This window comes from Crocodylus porosus, unplaced genomic scaffold (assembly GCF_001723895.1).
Source record: "Crocodylus porosus isolate Cpor-Errol unplaced genomic scaffold, CroPor_comp1, whole genome shotgun sequence".
In the NCBI taxonomy this organism is placed as follows: Eukaryota; Metazoa; Chordata; order Crocodylia; family Crocodylidae; genus Crocodylus; species Crocodylus porosus.
Window position 1 is genome coordinate 508,006 of NW_017728950.1, and position 22,763 is coordinate 530,768.

At 45.3% G+C, this 22,763-nt stretch overlaps 1 protein-coding gene across 1 annotated transcript in view; it reads left to right on the top strand.

Annotated features, from left to right (window-relative positions):
* Positions 1–23: 23 nt before the first annotated feature.
* Positions 24–22,763, top strand: part of DAPK1 (death associated protein kinase 1) — a 129,110-nt gene continuing 106,370 nt past the window's right edge. The window contains exon 1 of the mRNA XM_019555172.1: positions 24–268. Coding sequence (XP_019410717.1) covers positions 207–268 — 62 coding nt within the window. The 5' untranslated portion in view covers positions 24–206. The remainder of the gene's footprint in view (positions 269–22,763) is intronic.

Consider the following 22,763-nt stretch of genomic DNA (forward strand, 5'->3'; position numbering starts at 1 on the left):
CGGCCCTAGCTCCTGCAGCCGCCCGCAGGCCGGGATCGCTCAGCCCCTCCTGCCCGCCCCAGCTTTGTTCCCCGGGGCTGCCCCGGCTCTCCCCGCCCCCCTGACTTCTCCTTCCGCGGCTCGTTGCAGGACGCCCCCGGCGCGGGCATGAGGTGCCAGGCGCTGCGGCTGGCACGGGCGGGCAGCGCCTGAGGGTGCCGGCGATCATGACCGTCTTCAGGCAGGAGAACCTGGACGAGCACTACGAGACGGGCGAGGAGCTGGGCAGGTAGGGGCAGCGTCTGCATCCGCATCCACCGCCCTGTGTTTGCCAGCAGGCATCTGTCACCGGGCAACAAGAGAGCCAGGGCTTGTCTAAGGGCACAGGTGGGCACAGTTCTTTGGGTAAATGCAGCGTCTTTTATGAGAGCAACTCAAATAGTTGGACAAATTGAGCTTTTTGGGCATAAACGCCCTTCTTCAGTCATCTGAAGCAACAGCTTGAGGCATTTGCTGTGTCCTCCCCATGTGCTAAGCAGGTGGGAGCTGGAGGGGTGAAGGGCAGGGGCACAAAGTGGTGCCACGCAGGATAGCAGGCTCTTCAGTCCCAGCATCACCTTACAGGAGACTGGAGTAAATGATATTGAGCTAGGTCTAGAGCCGTGGGTTGCTTAATCATTTTAGACCAGAGGCACCCCCCCCCCCCAATGCTCCCCTTGGAACATGCCAGCTCTTAGTTTTAACTCCTTTTTTCAGAGCACAGGAAACAATAGAGGAAGTCTGTTGTGCTGCACTTGGCTCTCAGCAGGGTGGGATGTTTTCACTGTTCCTCATTTGAAACCTCTGGGTTTGTCGTGAATCCCGTTTGCGCACCTAAGGGTGCTAATGTTGTGTGGCACAGCACCCTTGAAAGTATCTCTAGGCATCACTGGCCTAGAGAGTGTGTGCAGATTTCATTCCTCCTGTAGCACGGGCTAGAAAGAATCTGATCCTAAACACTTTTAAGCGTTGGGCTTGTTTTGGGGGGGGTTTTTTGCTGTTTTTAAAACAAGCAAATAAGAATCCTCAAAAAAGCCTAAGTAATGCCTTCTGATCTCCTGTGTATAGTACATGTATGCAGCTGCGTTTTTCAGATTTTAAATAGGGATTTAAAGAATTTCTGTTGTGCTTTGATTTAGGTCAAGCCAGTAACTTTGACAGTGGTTTGTCATATGACACAGATCCTTTTTGCATTGTAAGATATTGCTGTAAGGCTTCTTATTAGTAGTGTACCATTTTGATTTCAATAGTGTCATTGAAGAGGTGGGAGAACGTCTTTCTTTTTTTTTCCTGCTTTCAGTTTAATGAAGATAGATTACTTGCAAGGTATCGTTGTTCAATGGTTTCCTCCAAGTCAAAAGTCAGATCAAAAGATTTATTGTGGTTAAGTGCTGTGGCTTTTACACTTGTCAGCATAAAAATTGTCACCTGATTACTACTAAACATTCTTCTACTTGTCATACCTTTGCAATGAAAATCCCAAACCATTTCCTAGTGGTTCTTTGGACTGTAAGCATCTCATTACTTAATGTTAAGTGATGTGTAGTATGTGTTCAAAGGAGCTTCTTTGTTTGTTCTGTTTTTAAAGGCATTGGTTTGTCTTGGATAAGGCAAGGTTGTTTTAAAACACAGAATTTCTCCTAATATGCTAGTGATTAGGATTAAGGACTTTTACATGACTGCTCCTTTTTCTGAAATTTTAAAGGTAAACTTATAAAGGGATGTACATGGGAGAAAATATCTTCTGTCTGCACAAGCATAGGAATGCAAGATATTTAGAGTTATAAAAGGTATTGCTAACATATTTTAGAAAACTACTACACCTCATGTTTCAGGGCTTAAATCGGTATTTAAGTGTTGGGTCTTATCCTCATCTCTGTCTGGAACCGATGGCCACATATCTGCCTTGTGCAGACTTCCTGTACCTTTAGCTGTTACCAGATAAGACTGTGCCACTGCTTTTGATCCTTGGGAAAGGCCCGTGCACATGTGCTTTGGCATGTTGCCCCTGTTGGGGTTGGGGAGGCTGGGGCCAGCACTTGGGCTAGCTCCAACAGACTTGCATGGGGTCCTGAGGGCCTCTGGGGGCTGTAGCCGTGGCAATTCAGCAGCACAGAGCCTGGCCGGCAGCTGGAGTGTGGTTCTGGCTGGCCAGGCTCTGGTTTCTGGCAGTGCATGCTGCCACCCTGCTTTTTTAAGAGGTGGAGTTTTTTTGATGTGGGGATCTCCCAGTGTCAAACCCCCACCCCCTGCTGCAGATTAGCAGCACAGGAAACAGCTGCATGTGTGGCACTGCAGACAGATAGATGGTGCCACACACTGTGGGCCCACGCTTATCTGGACACGCCCCATGACTTTGTGCTCTGTATTAAATTCTCTGTGGCAGGTTGTTTCTGTAGATTTAGAAGTGTGTATTATATATTGGTAACTCAACCAAATGATGTCATAAATTGGCCCTTTTTGTTTTGTTTAAAAAACCAAAAGCATTCTCTAGCGTGAGACGAAATGTTAGGTGTGTATGGTGTTGATATTTTGTTTGGCCTGCCTGAATGAAGTCACTTGACTTGATTCCTGTAGTCAAGAACACATACAAAGTATTCTGGATCTGAGATTTAAACTTCAGGACTAATAAGAAATAAGATCATGTATTAATTCAGTATCTACATCATAACTATTTTAATCTTTATTTCAGTGCAAGCACACTGGACCTTCCCTAGTCATGGTAAAAATTAACCACCTCTGTAAAATCTTTGAGGCTGTAGTCTGTTGTTCTGGTTGTATAGGCCTTTCAGGGACCAAACAAGATCTGACTTGCCAGGTAAAGAAATGTTTGTTGTCCACATAAACATACCTTTAAAGGAAACTTGTCTTTTTATTCCTTTTAAAAGGAAACTGCCCACAAAACTAGGTCTCAAGTATAATTTTTTGTGCTAAATATTTTTTAAAGTTTCTAACAGGTTTGTTTTTTTTTTATTTCCAAGGGAAACAGTAGCCTTAAATTCCTTGCAAAACTTGAAAACCAAACATTGCAGTTTGTGAAACTATAAATGACATTGACTCAACTTGCAGAGCTCAAGGAAAGAGAAATTCAGAAAGTAAATAACATAAATATGTAATATAAAAGCAAATTGAATTCTTTAAATAGTTGAAATGAGTGAATGTTATTAATATGTAATAGGCTTTATTTAAAATGTTACTAATATGACATTGTTGTCTATTTTAAATAACTACTTTTTTTAGTTTTGTGTAACCACTAATTTTCTACTTGCAAATGATTCCTTAATATTCGGTTTGACATTTCTGAGTTAAATAAATGGAATCCTTATAAATGCTTAACTGAAGAGTTAAATACATGCAGTAAACAAGGCTGGCTGAGGAGAGGTCATGCAGGTGGTAGGTGCTACATGCCACACCATCAGCTGTATTTGTTTGTATAAAAACATCCTTGTAGATGAGGCAAACTGCAGTGTTTTGTTAGGATTTTGTTTTAAACAATAAAATATGTTTAGAACATCGATTGGAAAAAAAAGGAAGAACTAACTGTCCCAAACCTTGTCCTCACTGTCACACTGCAGAGATCCAGATCTGTACCACTGCTCAGTGCTCTTATTGTGAGTCTTGAGATAGCTGGCGTGTGCTTTTTTAAGTACAGGTTCCTGGAGTTGGATGCAAATTTCTGCTTTAACTTGTTTTTCAATAGGCTGCCAGTCCTCATGGTTACAGATAAAAACAGATGCAAATGTGAACCCAGAACACTCAAAAAAACAAAAGGCAAAAACACCCCTTGCCTATTTTAACTCAATTGCATGATGTTTTGGAGGCTTGCTTCATAATTTAATACTTTGATTTGGCAATGCTGGAGGCTTTAGCGTAGCAAACCCCAGCCTGGTTTTCCCTTATCCCTTACTAAGAGGCAATCTGTGTAGCAAACACAGTGAATGAACAAGAGCACTGCTTTTAATAGCTCAGGTGCAGGCTGGTGTACTTAGTTATATGGATCATAAAGTACCTCTAAACTACCTTTTGAGAGGACTGTGAAGATGCCTACAGGCATATTGATTCAATCTGAAATTAAGGCCTTTACCAGCATTCTGGTTTTGCTTGTAGAAATACTCTTGTTCTTATCCCTTAGAAATTTTCTGACAATAGCACAGCAAGAAAAAAAATTAAAGCTGTGCTATTTTCATGAGATGGGCCATTTAAAAAAAAATTACTTGGGTCAGATGTTAAGCCTCCTATACTAGCTGCAATATAAATTAACTTGCCATGTCATAAAACAGCTATGAATTTTAAGCAAACATAAGGAATAGCATCCTGCCTTGGATAAAAAAAATACAAACTGATTAGTTTATTTGCAACCAACCACAGTGCACTTGCAGCAGAGCAGTCTTCATTATCCTACTGGTGCATTTCTTTATTTTCTTCTATCCTATGGAAAATCCAAGAACAGAAGATACCGGATAGTTTTAGGAGCATGTTTAATTGTTTCAGCTGTACATGATTTGTTTTGACACCTTTATGTCTACATGTTTTCTGTGCTGAGTGTGTGTGGGTGTGTACAAAAACAATACTGGGAGATATCCAGATCAAACATTTTCTTTATTAGAAAATATCTATTAAATTATGGTCTTAATCACTGCAAGTGTTATATTGCATGAAGGTTTGGTCTGTCTTGCAAATGTGAAGTAAGATACATTAGTGCAGTGTTTGCTCCCAACATTTGCATTAGCAACAGTCACCTAACCATGAAGTTTCATAAGGCCAATGCAGATTCAGTTCCTATTGGGGTGGAGATTAGTATGAAATTGCAGCAACTTTACTGTAGATTTTCTCTTTGGAATAGTTCTGCCTAGAGTCATGTTTTAAATACTTCCAGTGCTTTTACAGTAGTTTGATTTAGTTTGAAGGCTTTTTGCTTGTGTGCAAGACCAGATTATTGCATGTGGTTATTAGTGTAATTAGTAACATTTCTGGTAAAAATTTTAATATTATTGACTTGAGGACAGACTCATCAAAATGCTGTTTTCTTTCCCAAAATCATTTGGTCTTTGGATGTTCTTACAGTACCAGCAGTATTGCTTTAGTAATTATAGTGGCTAGTCACAGACGCACAGCTACAGTGTAGATGCATGTCTGTTTATATGAACTGAATCTGAATTATTGCAGAGTTTTATAAATGTCTTCCTCCTATAGGTTGTTTTGCTTTTTTGAGCATTTCCCCAAAAAACTTATTAGAAAGTCTTTTTTGAATAATTGTTGAATAATTGTTTGGCTCTTCAGTGCCTTGGAAAAAGAGGTCAAGTAACTGAAATTTCACTTTTTGACAAATGTATATCCTTATTTTAAAAAACCCAAACTTGTATTCTGTGCATGGGGGCTTCCCAGTCCAGTATTTTTAGTAAAATAATTATTTTAAATCAGTACAGATAACAGTAAATGTAACATGCCCAATAAGCATCTGGTAAAAAAATAAGCCAGCATGTAAGATATACTATCAGTTTTTGTTTTTGTAAGTATACAAAGGCAACTACTGTATTTACTTGAATCCAAAATGAGGTTTTCTTCTGTGGCTGAGTTGGGGTCACAAGCTCCCTGCCCCTAGCCAGAGCTGGTGGATGGGGGGGTAGGCAGGTGGGAAGGTAAGTGGTGTGGTAGGACAGATCCTCAGGTTTATGTGCAGGCACTGCAAAGAAGGGGCGGGTATCAGGGGATGTAGGCATGGGTGGGACATGGGGGGGGGGGTAAAAGGAGGAGCAGGTGCCAGTGGGGACAAGCAGCATTAGACACTGGAACCATCAGGGAGAGGCAGGCATGGGATATGCCCATGCATACCCGAGCAGCTGGGTAGAGGACAAATTTTGCAGGGTGCAGGGACAAAGAGCAGTGGTCAGGCCACTTGACTCCCCACCGCCTATCCTCCCCTTCTCCCTTCCCTCCCCCCCCCCCACTCCTTGCCCTGCTACAGTGGTGGGAGGGATGAATTTAAGACGACTCCTCCCCACCCAAAATTAGGTTCTAGGTGTGGAAAATGTTAATAAATTGATAAATCTTCCATGTTTCAAATCTAATTATTGGGGATGCTGTCTTAAATTCAAAGTCATCTTGGATTTGGGTAAAAAGAATGAAGAAAAGAAAGTATCTCATACACTGAATAATATCAATTACAGATGTTTTTGTTTGCTTGAAAAGAATGCATATATAAAGTTTTTCACATTTTAAAATCCCTTTGAAGCTAAGGGCCTGATGCTTAAGTGCTAAGTGCCTTCACTCCTCTTTGATATCAGATGGTGCTCAGCATCTCTACTTCTTAAAATAAGGCAGTATTACCACTGACAGTGAACTGCACTTAAGCTATTTATCTAATAGCTTATCAGTGGTGATAGTGGAGTTGTTTATATATGTATCTTCAGAGTGCTACAGTACAGAAAAGAACAAGCAGTTGAGTGTTTGCAGCCTCTAAGGATACTTTTAGCTCTGAATAGTCAGTCAGCGAGCTGTGCACATACTCTTTCTGGAGAGAGTGTGAAATGTACTATTACTTTCTATAGTGTTAGCTTGCCTGTTATAACCTTATTGACAAAGATCTTGTTTTCCATGTTACGCATGCTGTGTGCAGGTCTTCAGACACATTCCTTTCTAAAATGGCAAAGGTTGCCCATCTTCTGTGTGCTTGTTTCAAGGACTATATTGCATTTTAATGTTAGACTTCTGTAGAAAAATTCTTGAAAAAATCGACTGACACTTTAACCTTCAATGATTTATGTTGAGACCTGGGAGCCTACTTTTTCCTTAAGCAAATGTACTAAAGTTGCGTAAGGATACTTGCAATGGTTAACTTTAATTATTGTAGAAAGAAAAGTATCTTAACTGCCTAGTAATAGTTTCAAATTGCCATATCAGGGTTTTGATTTTTTTTGTTTGTTTGTTTGTTTTAAGATTAAGTTATAATATCACTTGGATCTGGAAACAAAAGCAGTTTGGAGGCTAAGAAAGAAACCTAAAAACAGTAACAAAATGGGTGTTAGTAAGGGGCCATCTTTAAAGAGTTAGGAAGTGTTAATTTCAAGTAATGTCCTAGAACTGGTACCCTTCAAGTACTATAGATCGGGGTCAACAACCTTTTAGCAGTGGCAGGCCAGATGAACTGAGCTTAGCCCTAAGGTGACCTGCCACTTCATGCTGATTTCCTTCCCCTAACCCCATCTCCCCTCAGGTACTACTTATTCCTGTAGTACTGAGTACTGCTGTGGGCTGGATGCAGTCTTTTCACAGGCCAGAACTGGCTTGGGCTGTAAGTTGCAAACCCTGGCATAGGTGAACTGTGCAGTTAGCCTTAGAAAATGTAATCTCTTGGAGAAAATGTTTTTCCTCAGGGATTGACTGCGGAAAAACATTTCCACCCTTTTTTAAAAAAAAACTGTAACCTAAATATAGATAGAGGGTGGGGGATGAAGTGGAAGAGAAGCATGATTGGAAGGGGGAATGAGAAGAGTTGTTTATTCTTGTGTCTTTCTGTCCCTCTAAGCCATGCCTTGAAATGGATTCTTCTTCACAAGTGCATAATAAAACTACCGGTTGTGAACTAGTGATGCATTACACTGTCAATGTACAGTACTACTTACTGATTATCTATTGCCTTGTAAAATGTATTGAGAGGTGCAGATGTATTTTTGAAATAACTGTTTGGTTCTGCTTGGTTTATTTCTCTCACTGAAGAAAAACGTCTGCTTTATCTGTCTCTTATGCAATGTAATTAAAACTGGCAATATAATTGCTATTCAGTTCCTTCACTTTAAGTGGCTGAGTCTGCAAATTTGTACTTTTTTGCTGGGGTAGATAACTGTTTGTCTTCTGATTTTTCTTTTTCGGCTCTGACATACCGTTGATGCAAATATAGGCATGTTAGTAACACACTGAAACTTTCACTTTTTTTTGTTTTGTTTTATTTTAAAGAGTCATTATATCTCTTTGTAGATGTTTGATTACAAGTTGTTTTAATAGCACTATACAAACTGAACAGAGCTTGGCTTTGGTCCGTTTTAGCCTATTTTATGAGGCTATGATTTCTGTACATAAATAAGGAGTACATTGTTAAGCACTTAAGTCAGGAGTGTCAAAAATAATCTGAAGTTCAGATCCAGACTACAGAGCCCATGGGATCCTGGCAGCCCAGGGAAGTCAGAGGATAGCGCAAGTGTGGGTGGGGTAACACAGTTCAGGTCAGTGGGGCCCCATTGGGCATGGCTGCTGGCAGCAGGTGGGGGTATGCAAGGATTGTGCTGACATAGCCCTGGTCACCCTGCTGCTCTGAAAGTGCTTGTACCAGGCCCAGATCCAGCCCGTGAGGAGCTCCACCATCTGAATCCAGCCCGGGCTTAAATGAAAAAGTCACATTTGTAGGGGTGCAGTGATACAGATTTTTGGGGCTGATACCAATAAACAGTTTTTAAGGAGGCAAATCGCCTGATACCGACCCAGCTTCCGATACCAGCCCAGCAGCTTGAAGAGCTGTGTGCAGCTGGTAAGTCTGGTGTGGTGAAAGGGGAGCAGAGAGGGAAGGAGTGTGGCTGGGGAGCAGATCAAGGGCCCAGTGGTAAGGGAGGAGTGGGGCTGGGGCAGGGTTTGGGGCAAGTGATGCCCAGCCAGGGTGGGGTGGGCACAGGACCGAGCAGCAGCTTGTTAGGCGGGGGGAGGTGACTCCTGCTGCTGCGCGCTGCTGGTCTGGGAGCTGCTGGTTCAGCTCACCTGACAGATCCTGCCACTGCTCCCACCGCTCTTCTAGGAGGGCAGAGTGAGGGGGCATGTGCCTCCAGGTCTGAATGGGGCCTGGCAGGCTCATTCCATTGGGGCAGGACTATGTGCAGGGCTAGCGGCAGCAGCTCTAGGAGGGGCCTACGTAGGGGTCTGCAGCCATGCCAAAATTTGCCATAGCCCCCCCCAGCCCCCCTCCCAACACTGTTGTCACCCTCCTTGCACAGCCCCACCCCAGATCTGAGGGCACAATGCCTCCCCGTGCCTGCCCTCCTAGACGTATGGCAGGAGCAGCGGCAGGAGCTGCCAGACGCACTGGACCAGGAGCTCCCAGACAAGCAGTACTCAGCGGCAGGAGCCACTCTGTGCCCCCCAGACGAGCCGCAACTCCATCCTGTGCCCGTCCCGCCCCAGCTGGCGTCTGGGCAGCACTTGTCCCAGCCCCACTCTTCCCTCACTGTGAGGGACCTGATCTGCCCCCATGCCCTTCCCTCCCCCTTCCCTTCCACCACACCAGACTTACCAGCTGTGTGCAACTCTCCAAGCTCCCTGGTGGTGCTCCTCACTGCCTATGTGCTGTGCTGTGGCTGCGCACATACATGAGCCATTTATTGGCTAAATTATTTCCCATGTCTGTCCGATTTCTGTTTATATCAATGCTGCTCCGATATCGGACAGATGTCTTGGTGCACCTTTACACATTTGGCATGAGAACAAATGGATATCTATTGGCCAAAAGCAACTTTAGAAGGTTTTGAACCATTAGAAGAGAGAGGTTCTAGAATAGCTTTTTTTATTCAATTCAAACTTATTTTAATATGATGCATGATTAGTACATGAAGGAGATCATCCTGAGATATGGCTGTTTCTAACAGGGGCTGGGCTTACAGTCTTAGATTGCTAGAATTTTCTCTCTCTGCGTTGGCAGCACTCGGGCAGCTTCACAAATTTACTGGCAGAACATCCGATTCCCTGAAAGGGTGTAAAGACGGCGTCTTTGTTTTCAGTTTCTGCTTCTTGCATAATAGTTTGTATTGCGTGCACACTGTAGTCGAGATTAGATTATACTGTATATACTCACCTACCACACGCTGCCAAATAATACATGCACCTTGTATTGGGAAGGGAGGATGACAGCAAAACATTTTCCCCATATCTTAACTGCCACAGCATGGGCTAAAATGCTGGACCCCAGCAAAAGGGTAGACCCCACTCTCCAGGATCACACGGCCTCTTAGCTGCAGCTTCAGTTACAGTTCTGCAGTTACTTATAGCTGCTAAGCTGTAGAACTGTAATAGTTTGAACCTAACGGTGACCCTAAAGGGTGCATCCCACCCCTCCTTTCTGGGCTGGGAGAAAAGCACAGCCCAGGGCAGCCATTACAAGAGGTCACTACATGGTAGCCAGTGCATGTATTAATTCTGGTGTAGAAAATCAGCTTCCCCACTGAAGACATACACCCCAGTTGGGGGAGTGGGGAAGAGGCTGATTTTACCATACTTACCTGTATGCAGTGCAGTGTGCTAGGTTGTACTTAGCCAGTACTTGTTTGTAACTTTGGCAGGGCTGAGGGAAGGGTGGTAGGTAAACTATAACTTAATCTTGGCCCGTTCTGTTCTCTTGCTCTTCTTCACCTTTCAGGTAGAGCTATTGATTCTTCTTCCCCTTTTCCCTCCCATAAGGCAGCCTGTATGAAATTGATCTTGGTTATTTTAGCAGAAGTTGACTTAGAAATGAGAACCACAGTAATACTGTGGGTTGGCTGTCTACATTATTGTCAACAGGGATTCTGTAGGGCAGAGATGGATGTGAACCCGTAATGAAAAGCACCTTTCGTCCCATGAAATCAGTTGGCCAGTTATTTTTCTTTGGTCTTCTGGCTGGCTTAAATTTGTTAATTGAATATGATCTTCTTAGTGGAAAGTGGTGGGCAAAGTGTGATCAACTCTGCAACTCTAAGACTAGTTAGTCATTAGGGCACCTAAATGTTCGTATCTAGCTTATCATTTTGCTGATTTAATGCATAGTAGCATGTAGCTGTCCTGGAAAAGGTACATTTAAATGGTTCAGTATGTGAGTGGGAGCAGGAATGGGAGAACATTCTCAAGACTGATGATACAAAGGAGTACCAGGAACTTAGTGTATCATGTAGTGTAGTAAATCTGGAATGTAAGTTTTGTTTCAGGTACTAGTAGTCGATATTCTCCTTTCAGACTGCATACCAAATTACCCTTCAAGCTTAAATAGGAAACTATAAATAGCAGGATGACACCCGGACCCTGAAATTCACAACTGGATAGATCACCTTGGCTTCATTTAATTGTTGCATAATGTGCTTTTATATGTTATCAGTTTCATGAAGTAGACAAACCTGTTTTTTCAAGAATTTTTTTTGCAGCCTCAAGGGGTTTAACATCAGTCAAGGCTATGTTGTTTTATCGACCTTAGGAAAGATTTAGTGGTTGATTCCATATAGACTTCTTCCTTGTTGGAAAAATACCTTGGATGGATGTTTTCCTAACCACTTCAGCATTTGCTACTTGTATATAATCCTGTGCCCTGACAGTAAGTAGAATAGGATGAAACACAGGGAATAGGATGAAAGTGGTGGGTGCTGCTTGAAAAGTTGTCTACTGTTGGAGAGGAATGTTCCAACTCCAGGTCCATTCAGCATGCATCTCTTCTCTTGTCAATTTAAGCACTGCCCATTTGGTGCATGTTATAATGCTGTTGTTTGGGCAGTTTCCTTAGATGACATCCACTCAAAGTTGCTGGTCTCAGATGCAGACAAGTCTAAAGCTCTTGTGGAAAGATGAGATGATGGTTAGGGGTGCACCAATAAAGATTTTTTGGGCTGATACTGATGGCTGTTACTAACCAGCCATATAGGCTGATGCTGATCTGATTGACAATTTTGTAAGCTGGCAGCTTGGAGAGTGGTGACTGGCTGGTAAGTCTTGGAGGAAGGGGTGGGTGGGGGAGGGAAGGAGTAGGGAGGGCAGATCAAAGGGTGAGGGAAGGAGTGGGCCTAGGGCAGGTGCTGTTCAGCCAGGGTGTGGGGGACAGTCGTGGCTAGTGCAGTGAGGGGAGTGGCTCCCACTGCTGTGTGCACCCCTGGGGAAGGCATGAGGGCCATGTGCCCCCTGGTTCTGTGTGCAGGGCAAGGGCAGGTGGCCCACTGCATGCTTGGGGCCAGAGGCTATGTCAGACTCTTCCTGGCAGGGAGGGGGCTGGACCTGGGCTGTGTTCAAGGTTGGTGGACAATGGTGATACTAGGAGGAGGGCTATGGCCACTCCCAAAATTTGCTGAATCTTTTTCTCCCAGCACTGCCCCTATCCACGCTGAGTGCAGCCTGGGCCCATTTCCCCCCCCCACCCCTGGAAGAGGCTGATGCAGCCTGCCCTCACCCTGCATACAAATCCAGAGGGTACATGCCCCACCCCATGCTTCCCCCAGGGGTGTACACAGCAGTGGGAGCTGCACCACACAGATGAGCTGCAGCTCCATCACATGCCCCACCCCGGCTGTATATCCCCGCTCTCTCCTTCACCGTGGGGGCCATGATCTGGCCCCATCCTGTGCCCCTTCCCTCTTCAATGCCCCTTCCTCCCCACACACTTACTGACTGGTTGCTGCTCTCTAAGCGGCCAGGCTGCATTCCTGGACGTGTGCATGCTATATCTGCACACAGCATTTAATCGGTGACATTATTGGCCACATCAGCCAAAAAAAGCCGATAAATGTCAATTTTCCTTTTTATCAGTGCGGATACAGCATGGATCAGCGCACCTCTAAGGATGGTCACAGCAGAGCCAAGGGAAAATGCTGTGGTTGAACCATCTCTTGTTTTGTTTGAGTTGTTTTGCCTTCTGAGTCTTCCCTCCTTTCAGTTACTCCCCCACCTTTTCATTTTATTCTCACCTTTTTTCCTAGCATTATCACTCTGGGGTTCTATATTTGAGGTTAGGTCAGAAAAGTAAATCAGTTCTTTTTTTCAATGAGTTCAGTAGCTGTCCTTGTTTGACAAATTTTCCAAATTGCTTTCAAACGCTTCTTCCCCAAGGTTGGCCACCTCACAGTTCCTGAGGAGAACATATCGTGGGAGTTTGGTTGGAACTAAAAGTTTGCTCTTTCTCCTTAAGTCTGTGGGCAGGTCTACCGTGCACTGAAAATTACTGTGCAGTATGGGCATACATCTACACTTGTGCACAGGTACTATGCAATAACTATGGTGACTTATGCCAATTTGGGAATAAAATTGCTACCTGCTTCATGATTTAAAAAAAAAAAAAAAAAAATCCCAGCCTGGTTAAGTTCTTCTGTCAAAGAGCATTCTGTAAATAAAGACTTAAGGAGTAGAAGAACCAGACAATTAGTTCATTGTAAACAACAGCTGATACAAACATATAAGAGAAGTTACTACTATAGTAGACAATCAGAGTGGGATTTGAGTATATGGCACACTTTTAATATTTTGTTTAGATATAAACAATAAATCAAGGAAAAAAAGGACACATGCTAGAATCAAAACACTTCCTCATTCTTATAGTGGCTTGTACAACATCTGTAAACTGTGCTAGATGTGGAATTTCTGTGTGCATTAGTATCGAGTAAAGGTTTGCTTATGGGTAAACAGCTTTTCCTCTGTTGCAGCAGCCATGAAAAACTAACAAGACACTTACCAGTTTCACAGCTTCTGTTCACAGCATCATGGGCAGAAACAAGGGAAGCCATCATGTGAGTTTCACTTGGGACCCCTTTCAGGAAAACCAAGCAATAACTGCACAGGCAGTAGTTTTCTTCCCTTACAAGTCCACCTTCCATATCCATCTATAGTTGCCAGATTTAGACCTCTGCTTAGTTGGTGACTGGTAAATTATTCAAACCCTGTCATCTGCATTTGTTCGTTTGTCTTTCACAGTTATTGAAGAACCTGTGAACATTTAGAGTAACCCTAAGAAAACTGATCTAAGCACCATAATAAAATGGTAGGACACACCATTAAAAGTTGCAGTAATGTACAACTGAAAATAATTCAAACTTACTATAAACTATATTTGCATATTTGGTGTTTGTTCCCATACTGTGAAAATTACATAAATCCAAGACCTGTGTGAGAGTGACTTATTGCCCCTAAAATAACTATGCATTTGATCCAAAGTTGTAGAAGTGGAGGGATTTGGAGAGGTTAACAAAAAGGAAAGCTGCTTATTGCAGTAAAACAATGGGTGATGTACATGAGAATTGATCTGTTGCCCTAAATGGGTTCATTCTTTTCTGGTGCCTGATTCAACAATCATTGCAACGCTAATCCAGTTCCAAACCTATTGCTAAGATAAATGCCATTTGGCAGGATATTTAAAATGCTTTTCTTTATGAAATTAGAAACAACAATAGTCACCATGCATCCTGTTTTTAGCTCCTGCAAAAACAAGTTTGCTGGGCTCATTTTAATCTCCAGCACAAGTTCCTGATTTTTGAACTCCTGAACTACTTTGATAGATTTTGAGCCATTTTGTTCTGTTCTCAGTCAATTGTTTTATGTGAAGCCTTTAACATTTAGAAACACCTTTTCTAAATTGAAATCTCTGCAGTATGTAGGCTAATGTGAAATTTAGGTTCTCATATATACATTTTGGTGCAGATAAAAGCCTTGTAAATAGCAATATCACATTCAAAGATTGTACTTTACCTGTTCCCTCCCCCCACTTTGCATGGTGCATTGTGTTTTGTATTACATGATGACATGTAGCACTGATTCTGCAAATCTTTTTTGCATATGCTACTTACAATAGTAACATGAAGCAGTTCCTGAATAGTGAAGTGGACCATGAGCATTGTTTTGGGGTCTTTAAAGTCTTGTGCTGTTTGTCATTCTTGATACTAAATTATATTGGTACATTAACTCTTCAGCTAGAGAGCTTTAGCATATGGTAGGTCTAATAAAGTACGTACTGACATCTTAGGGTTTGGTTCAGTTTTGCTTTACTATGCATTTACTAAGGGCCAGATTCAAAGGGCCTTAGAAGTTGAGGGAGCAATTAAATGAGTTCTCTTTTGATTACAGACAGTGTACCTCTTAAAGGTGATGAATCAGTAGGGTAGAAGTGTTCTCTGTGAAATAATACAGAATATTAATGTTTTGGTAGTCTAACTGTATATTTCATTTATATGCACCCATGGGCAGATCCAGGATTTAGTAAAGGGGGGTGCGTCACACTGTCCCTCATGTCACAGGGGGTGGGGCTAGGTGTGACTGGAGTCCTCAGGTTAGCAGGGAACTTTGGTTAACCACGCAGGGAGCAGGTCCACAAAGGGGATAGGACCTGCCCATCCACTGATACTGCTGCTACTGTCCCCAGCTGAGATGGGGACCCCAAGCCACTCCTGTCTTGCTCCAGCCAGGGACTGCAGAGTATCTGTGGAGGGAGCTGGGCTTGGCCTGGAACAATGGTAGCAGTGTTGTTTTCTCCGTCAGGTCCCTGCTTCCTGACCACCCTGGCCTGAAGATTTCTCTTGCAGCCTGGGAGCAAGTCTTGTTGAGCCCAGGTTCCTACGGCGCTGCACCCCTTGGATCCGCCCCTGTATGTACTGTACAGGTTTTCCTCAACTTGTAGAGTTTAAACGATATTTAAATTCTTGAACATGTCAAGTGAAGTTAGAAATGCCAGTGAAATATTTTAAACTTCTCAGACTGCCTGCCTTTGATGCATTGACATATAAAAAACAGTCACATTTATAAAGCTTAGCAACAACTTTACTGTAACATACCAGTGGAGTCAGCACCGCTGACAGCAATTTGTCTAACTGAAGCAGTTCATATTATGTAAGAAGACATCCTTTATACCATATTTCAGAGCCTATAGTACTATCCTGATTATCCATTATACTGGATTTTACCTTTGTGCTGCACTTTTTTGCCTCTTTTTCAAAGGATCTTTGTTTTGTAGGATGTGCAAACAGAAGGATAATGCTGAGGCTGTCATTACCCTCTCACTTGGTATGTTACATTCTGAAACCTCGGTGTTATCTTAACGTAGATTTTTTTTTAAAAAAAATGGAAAACAGATTCCTTAGAAAACACTTGCTTCAGCAAAATAAGAGTAAAGGGGGAAGAAAACAGAATCAGAAGGTAATTGCTCAAGGCCGGAAAGCTTAACAGTTCTTCTGCCTATGAGTCATTGTATAATCATGCACCCTGTTCACGTGCCATGTTCCTGAAAGGAAGCAAATAGTTTGGGGGAAGAGCAAGCAGCAACAGAAACTTCCTAGAACACTGTATCCATGGTGACCTAGTTTGTTAGGTTTGGGATAAAGGGGGAGGTCTTCAGTGTTCGATTAAAATATGGTTGTACTGCTGATGACAAGAACTATAAAGCATCATAAGTACTATACTAAGTGTAGCCTGTTCCATAAATCATAGTCAAGGCTACAAATAAAGCTCAATTGAAAATATAAGCTTAGTAATCTTAAACTTATCAGAGGCAATAAGGACACATTTGCCAAAACAGTCATTGCTATAAAAACATAAGAGCTCCCTTCCAACATGTGCAATGGCTTTTATTTGAATTTTTAATATTAGCAAAGCCTTTATTTTATCAGTGACTGACTGGTGAGCTTTGTTAATTGAAAAATATCTTAACTTCCAAGCTACTCTCTCTTGCAATCAGATGAGAAACATAATTCTTGCAGTTATTATTTATATTACTAAAGACACTAGCATCAGGAATCCATTATGTGTGGCATTATACACCAAACAAACAGTCTCAGCCTCAGTGGACTTGCAATCTTAAAGGAGTCAACAGTAAAAGGAAGTGTAAAGACAAAGGTCAGCATAATAAGCAGCATCATTAGCACACCAGGAACCTAGTAGCCTTAAAATAGTTGGATGAAGTTTGCTCTAATTTTTAAACTAAAAGCAAATAAAGGGATGACATAAAACATGGAAAGAAAAAAAAGAGTTTAAAATGTATAATCTTGGGTAGGGGTCAGCAGTGTTTTTGGCCCAAGTGGCAAAAACATTCCAGCCCCTGACCCATGCCTTAACTTGACATGCCAGGGGCAGACTGTGAGGGGGAAGTATGAGGGGCCTTATGTCTCGCAGCAGCTGCACACTTGCCTCCAGGCACAGGGCAGGGGAGAGGTCAGGGTTTGACTGCCTGAGCCCATTCCCTGTGCCCCAAGGTGCATGTGCAGTCACTTCTGGCACAGAGCCAGTGCTCTCTGCCCAGTATAGCTGTTGGCACCTGCTACAGGTGCCCAGAGCCCAGGTAAATGCCAGCAAGCAGCTCCAGCTGGGCTCCATGGTAGCAGCAGGTGCATGTGTGCCTCTGGGCAAACAGTGGGAGAGGTGCCTGGGGCAGTACAACTCTAGCCACTCCCCCACCATCTACCCAAAGATGCCTGTGTAGCCACTGCCACAGAATACAGCCAAGGGCTCCAGAGCCCAGTGCAGCTGGTTGCAACCTTCTGGCTGGCTGCCACAGCTGGCCTGACTTCTGGGTAGCTGTAATAGGCAGCCAGCAGGATGCAAACAGCTGTACTGAGCTCCAGAGCACGGTCATTGGCTCCGTGGTGGCGGTGGCTGCATGTGTACCTCTGCATGGATGGCAGGGGAAGAGCTGGGGTTTCACTTCCCCAGACTTCTTCCCCTACCATTTGCTTGGAGGCACATATGCAACCTGGGCTCCAGAGCCTGGTGCAGCTGTTTGCAGCCTCCCAGCCACAGCTGACCTGGGCTCCAGGCAGCTGTTGCCAGCCACAGAGCCCAGGCTACTTGCAGCGGGGCTTGCTGCCCCCTGGTCGCCTGCTGCAGGCAGCATGGGCTCCATGGTGGGCAGCAACTGCCCACAGCCCAAGCTTGCTGTGGCATACCAAGCAAAATGGCTTAGCATGACATGTTCTGTCACATGTTCCCAGGGTTGCCAATCCCTGAGCATGGGTGTTTATACGCATTGGGAGTTGATGCATCTGTGGGAGTCACATATGCCAAAACTGGACATGTGAACTATTAACTTTCCCAGAGAAATTCTAATTTCAGTTGGAAAATTTTGAAGATGAGAGAGGAAAATGGATAAACCAATTTTTCACAAGTGTGTATGATGAAATAACCATTTGCTCTTGACATGTGATCTGTAATTCCTCCTTGACTTCAACAAGATATGCCTGCTCGTTTATAATTGATAATGCCCTCTACCTTAGATGAAAGTGGAAAAATACTACATCAGAATAAATCCTTTTGAGTTACAAATAAAGAAACTTGTTAAGGGAATTGCTGATCTGATTTGTAGTAGTGTCATGGAGTGGGGCCTAGGAGCAGCTGTGAAGCTCCCTAGCGCCCCCTGCCATGTCAATTAAGGTGATCCAGCACCCTCGACTCGCCCGTCATGCCTTTGATCTTATGAGTTCAGTTATGGGAGGCTGCCTACTTGCACTTTTGACACCGCGCTGATGTTACCTCCGTTCCTAGTGGGGTGCTCTCACCCCAGCCTTATGGGCAATGCATGCCTCCTGCCTCCCCTTCAGCACGCCCCAAGCCTCGCAGCTGTTCCTGGACGTTCTTGGGTCCTTGCCCTTCGGCACCCCTCTTGGGCCCGCTGGCGATACTCTTCCACTCAGGCTCAGGCCGCCTGAGCCTTACCTGGCCCTCTCTGGGGCCTCGCTTCTCGCGCTCGTTGCCCCCTCTCTGGGGCCTCAACCCCTATACGCCGAGTGCCTCTACGGCGTCCGCTCGCCGTGCCCACTGTGGCACTAGAGTCTCCAGCACTAGGGAACCCTCCGGGGCTCTTTCCTAGTCCTAACCCAGTTGGGGCTCAGGTGGCCGCAGCTGTGCCTGGCCCCCAGGACCACTGTCTCGGTCCCTTTGCCCTACTAGGGCTTCTCTCTCGTCTTGCCCCACAAGGCGGGGGTCAACACCCCTCAGCCCGCGCCCCATGGGCGCAAACAGCTGTGCCCGCCTGGCACTGCTAGCTGTGCCCTGCTGGGCACCAGGAACCCCCAGATTATTGGGGAGCTCCTGTGAGGCCTCCTCACACCCCTACAGCCTCACCCGGTCCTCCGGTTTGACCATAACAAAACCATGAGCCAAGCAGCTGCAACACAAACAAGAAGCCTACCGGCTTATAACACAACACTCACTCGGCTCCTTAGTCACAGTCTCTTATAGGGTTCACTTACCCGCATCATTGCAGCCTGTCAGGGTGGTCAGGCCGCAACCATTGACTCAGGCTGCTCAGCTTCTCCACAGTGCTCCTACTCCTGCTCCTACAGCGGCCAGAAGGAAACTGCTACTCTGGCTCCGGCCTGAGCTGTTTATTAAGGCCCGGCCCTGCCCCCTTCAGGTCACCTGACCTGCCTGGTTGCCAGCAACCGGCATCTGGGCGGCCTTAAAGTGTAGCAGTTGCCCTTATTTCCTCCAAGACACAGGGCACCCAAGTGCCCCCGTGACAAGTAGTATTTTTGCATTGTTGTTTTGCCACTTTCATATCTAAGGGTATGTGCAGACAAAATGGGGGCCTTCAGGTGAAACAGTGGGTTTTAAAGAACACCACTTCAATTTAGGGCTGATTAAAGCCACCCCTGTTGTGTACACAGCCCGCTGACTCGGGTGCCTCTCTGGCAGGGAGGAAAGAACGAGCTGCTGGGGGGCGGAGCGGTCCTTGGGCTGTGGGGGTGGGGCTGGTGCTTCCTTCTGCTGCAGCGGGTACCCACCCTCAGACACCCAGCTTGGATTGTCCTGGGTGGGGCGCTGCAGCTGCAGAGGGAAGAACTGGGCCCCTGTGCAGCTCAGGCAGGCAGGCTTGGGGGAGGCGGGGCGGGGAGGTGTGGCCAGAAGATCAGGCTCACCGCTTTTCTTGGGCACAGCCTGCTTTCCCAGACTACTGCCAGGCTGTCTGCAGGGCTTCCTGCAGAGCTGTGGAGCTGCACGGAGCTCAATACTTCGCTCTGTAGCTGTAGGGGCAGCAAACTAAAATCAAAGGAGTTTTAGTTTGCTGTGCCCCAAGTCATTTAAGGCACCTTATGCTGCTGAATTTCCAGCACTGGCTGGAATTAATGCGCAATACGCTGCTGAGGCATGCAAACACTGACACCATTAAAGGGGTGCAAAAGCATTTAGCCCACTTTAAAGTGTTGTGTACACACGCCTCCCGTTTCTTCTAGGCATGGCCCAAGATGTTATATATATGTGCTTATAAAGGAACACTTGACAACTTTAGTAATCATTTTTTGTCTGATAATGTGCTTGTTGTAGAAAGTAACACCTAGATTATAAGACTTTGCAAAATAATACGATTAAAAAAAATCCTTACTATAGACATTGAATAGTCCTTTGGCTATTAGCTAGTTTCATGGCTGAGTCGACTTTTTGTGTTTCATGGACAGGCATGGGGACAGCATGCCTGCTTAGTGTTCCCAGACTTCTGCAAGAAAATATTCTGTAGGTTGCCACAAGAAAAGATGTGATTACCTAGCTGGGGTCATATGAGCTTAAACTTTACCAGGGGTCATATCAGCCCAGTATTCATTCCTGCCCAGGGCAGGGGGTTGGACTTGATCTGCCCAGGTCCCTTCTGACCCTACATCTATGAACCTATGAAAACTGAAAGCAATTCTGTCTGGTATAAATACATAGACGAAGAGGTAATTTCTTGGTGTTTTGTCAGTCCACAACCATTCTACTGGGTAATAGAAAGTCCCTTATATAATTACAGGGATCCTGGTTTTCTCTCATAAATCAGTTGAACACAATGTTTTATTGATATGTTTATAATATGGGCAGTGCCCCCAACCCTGCCCCAAGGGCTCCCAGCCTGGTGGGTAAGGGCGCAGCATGTGCTTCCTCCCTCACTAATTCCCTCACCAACCTGCTGCCACTGCTTCCCCACCTGCCAGCCCTCCCCCAGGGCGAATGTCCTGGTGGACTTGGGCATAGTGCACATTCCCTCACTGAGCTGCTGTCTTAATCTCAGTGCTGTGGAGCACGGGGAACAAAGTGTGCAGCTTGGCTGTACCCAGTGCCCTGTAGAAGTGGGGTGGCCACAGCAGCACAGAGTTGTGCCCCCTCAGGTGTTTTCTATGCCCCCTCTCCCCATCTCTCACAGACTTACCTGCAGGAGCTTCTCCTAGCACCCTAGCTGTATTGCTGGCCACATGTGTGTATGCATACACACATGTACATGGTGCCCCTTGCTTCTGATTGCCCTGTCCTGCTCCCCCCAGCCCTTAGCAGCTCCTTGCGGGCTGGCAGTCTGCCACCCTGCAAGGGGAAACCCGTGGTTTCCCACTTCAAAGGGAAAAATCCATGTTTTTCCACAGGAAATGGATAATCCAGATCCCTGCTTATAAACAATGAGAGGGAAGTAAGAATGCGTTACTTACAAAGAAAACAAAATCTGTATGAAGTTTTATCAGACTTGATTTTTTGCATCAATCAATTTTTAAAAATCGGGTGAATGGTATTCCTTTTCTTTTCTTTTTCTGTAACGATGTTGGGGCACGGGTAGTATTGGCTGGAGTGCTGAAAACCCCCACAATGCCTATCTTGGAAGGCGCTGGAGTGCCGGCACACCAGAAAAACAAAATGAGGGCAGGAGGTACATGGTAGGATGCCCTGTTGCTGGCCCCTGCCCCCATCCCGGGCTCTGTGGCTGTTAGCAGTTACCCAGAACCTGGGCCAGCTGCAAACATCTGCTACCTCCACCCCAGCCGCCTCCCAGCCCCAGACCTGGCCCTGAACTCTGGGGAGGCAGCAAATACCAGCAGTGCTCCCTGTTGTGCTGCCCTTGCTGCTTCTGCAGAGCAGCATTGGAACCTGGTGCAGCAGGGCACAGTTGCAGGGCACAGAAAGCAGCTGCCTGCTCCCAGCTCCCCACTGCTCTGCCACACTTCCCCTGTGTGGGCAGGAGCAGTGTGGGCAGCAGCGCAGGGTTGTGCCCCTCACTGCTGCCCCCACCTGCAGGGGAAGCGTGGCAGGGCAGTGGGGAGCTGGGAACAGGCAGCTTTCTGCAGCCCCCTCTGTGCCCTGCCGTGCCGGGTTCCAACGCTGCTTTGCAGAAGCAGCGAGGGCAGCACAGCGGGGACCATTGCTGGTATGTGCTGCCTCCCCAGAGCCTGGGGCTGGGGCTGGGAGGCAGCTGGGGCTGGGGCGGAGGCAGATGTTTGCAGCTAGCCCAGGTTCTGGGTAGCTGCTGATAGCCATGGAGCCCAGGCTGCTTGCAGCAGGGCTTCCATGGGAGCAGCCTGGGCTCTGTGGCTGTCAGCAGCCACCCAGAGTCAGGGCCATCTGCAGCCAGGAGGCTACAAACAGCTGCTGCCGTCCCACCCCAGTCCAGGCCCTGGTTCTGGGTGGGAGGGCAATTGATGATTGTGGAGATCTAAAACAAATCTCAGCTCCTTTCTTCTCCTCCCCCTCCGCCATCTCCTTCTCATATACTTTCATTCCTTGACCTTCATCTGTATTCAACTGATTTTTTTTAAACAAGCAGTGTGTGACCTAATTGTCTAGCAGTATATGCTTGTGAGAAGATCCTGCATATTGTTAGCTAACCCTGTGGTCATAATTTCTTTAAAAAAGATTGTGCTCTGTTGAAGCTGACTACACAGCCAAGAGCCGTGTGCAGCTACTACGGAGGGTTCAAGTAGCTGCAAGACCCTACTTCTTTCTGTTGCATTTGTCTGTAATGTCATTATGAACACCATATCTTTCACTTGAAGACCCTTGTCTGTGTCACATAGCGATTGTTAAAAACTCTTATCTTGGTGATTTCAGTCAATGATCAGCTTATGCTTAGTTTTTCCTCTGTGGCCAGAAGGGGGGGAAAAGCCTAAAAGAAAATTCCTGGAAGGTGTTAAGTACAGTATTCCTCAAGAGAATATACTATAAAGTGAGAAAAGATGATGTTGGTGGTGAATTGATCTGCTAGATTTAAAAAAGGAGGGGAAGAGAATGAAAGGCACAACTGTGATTGCCAAGAGATGATAATGATAAGCTTA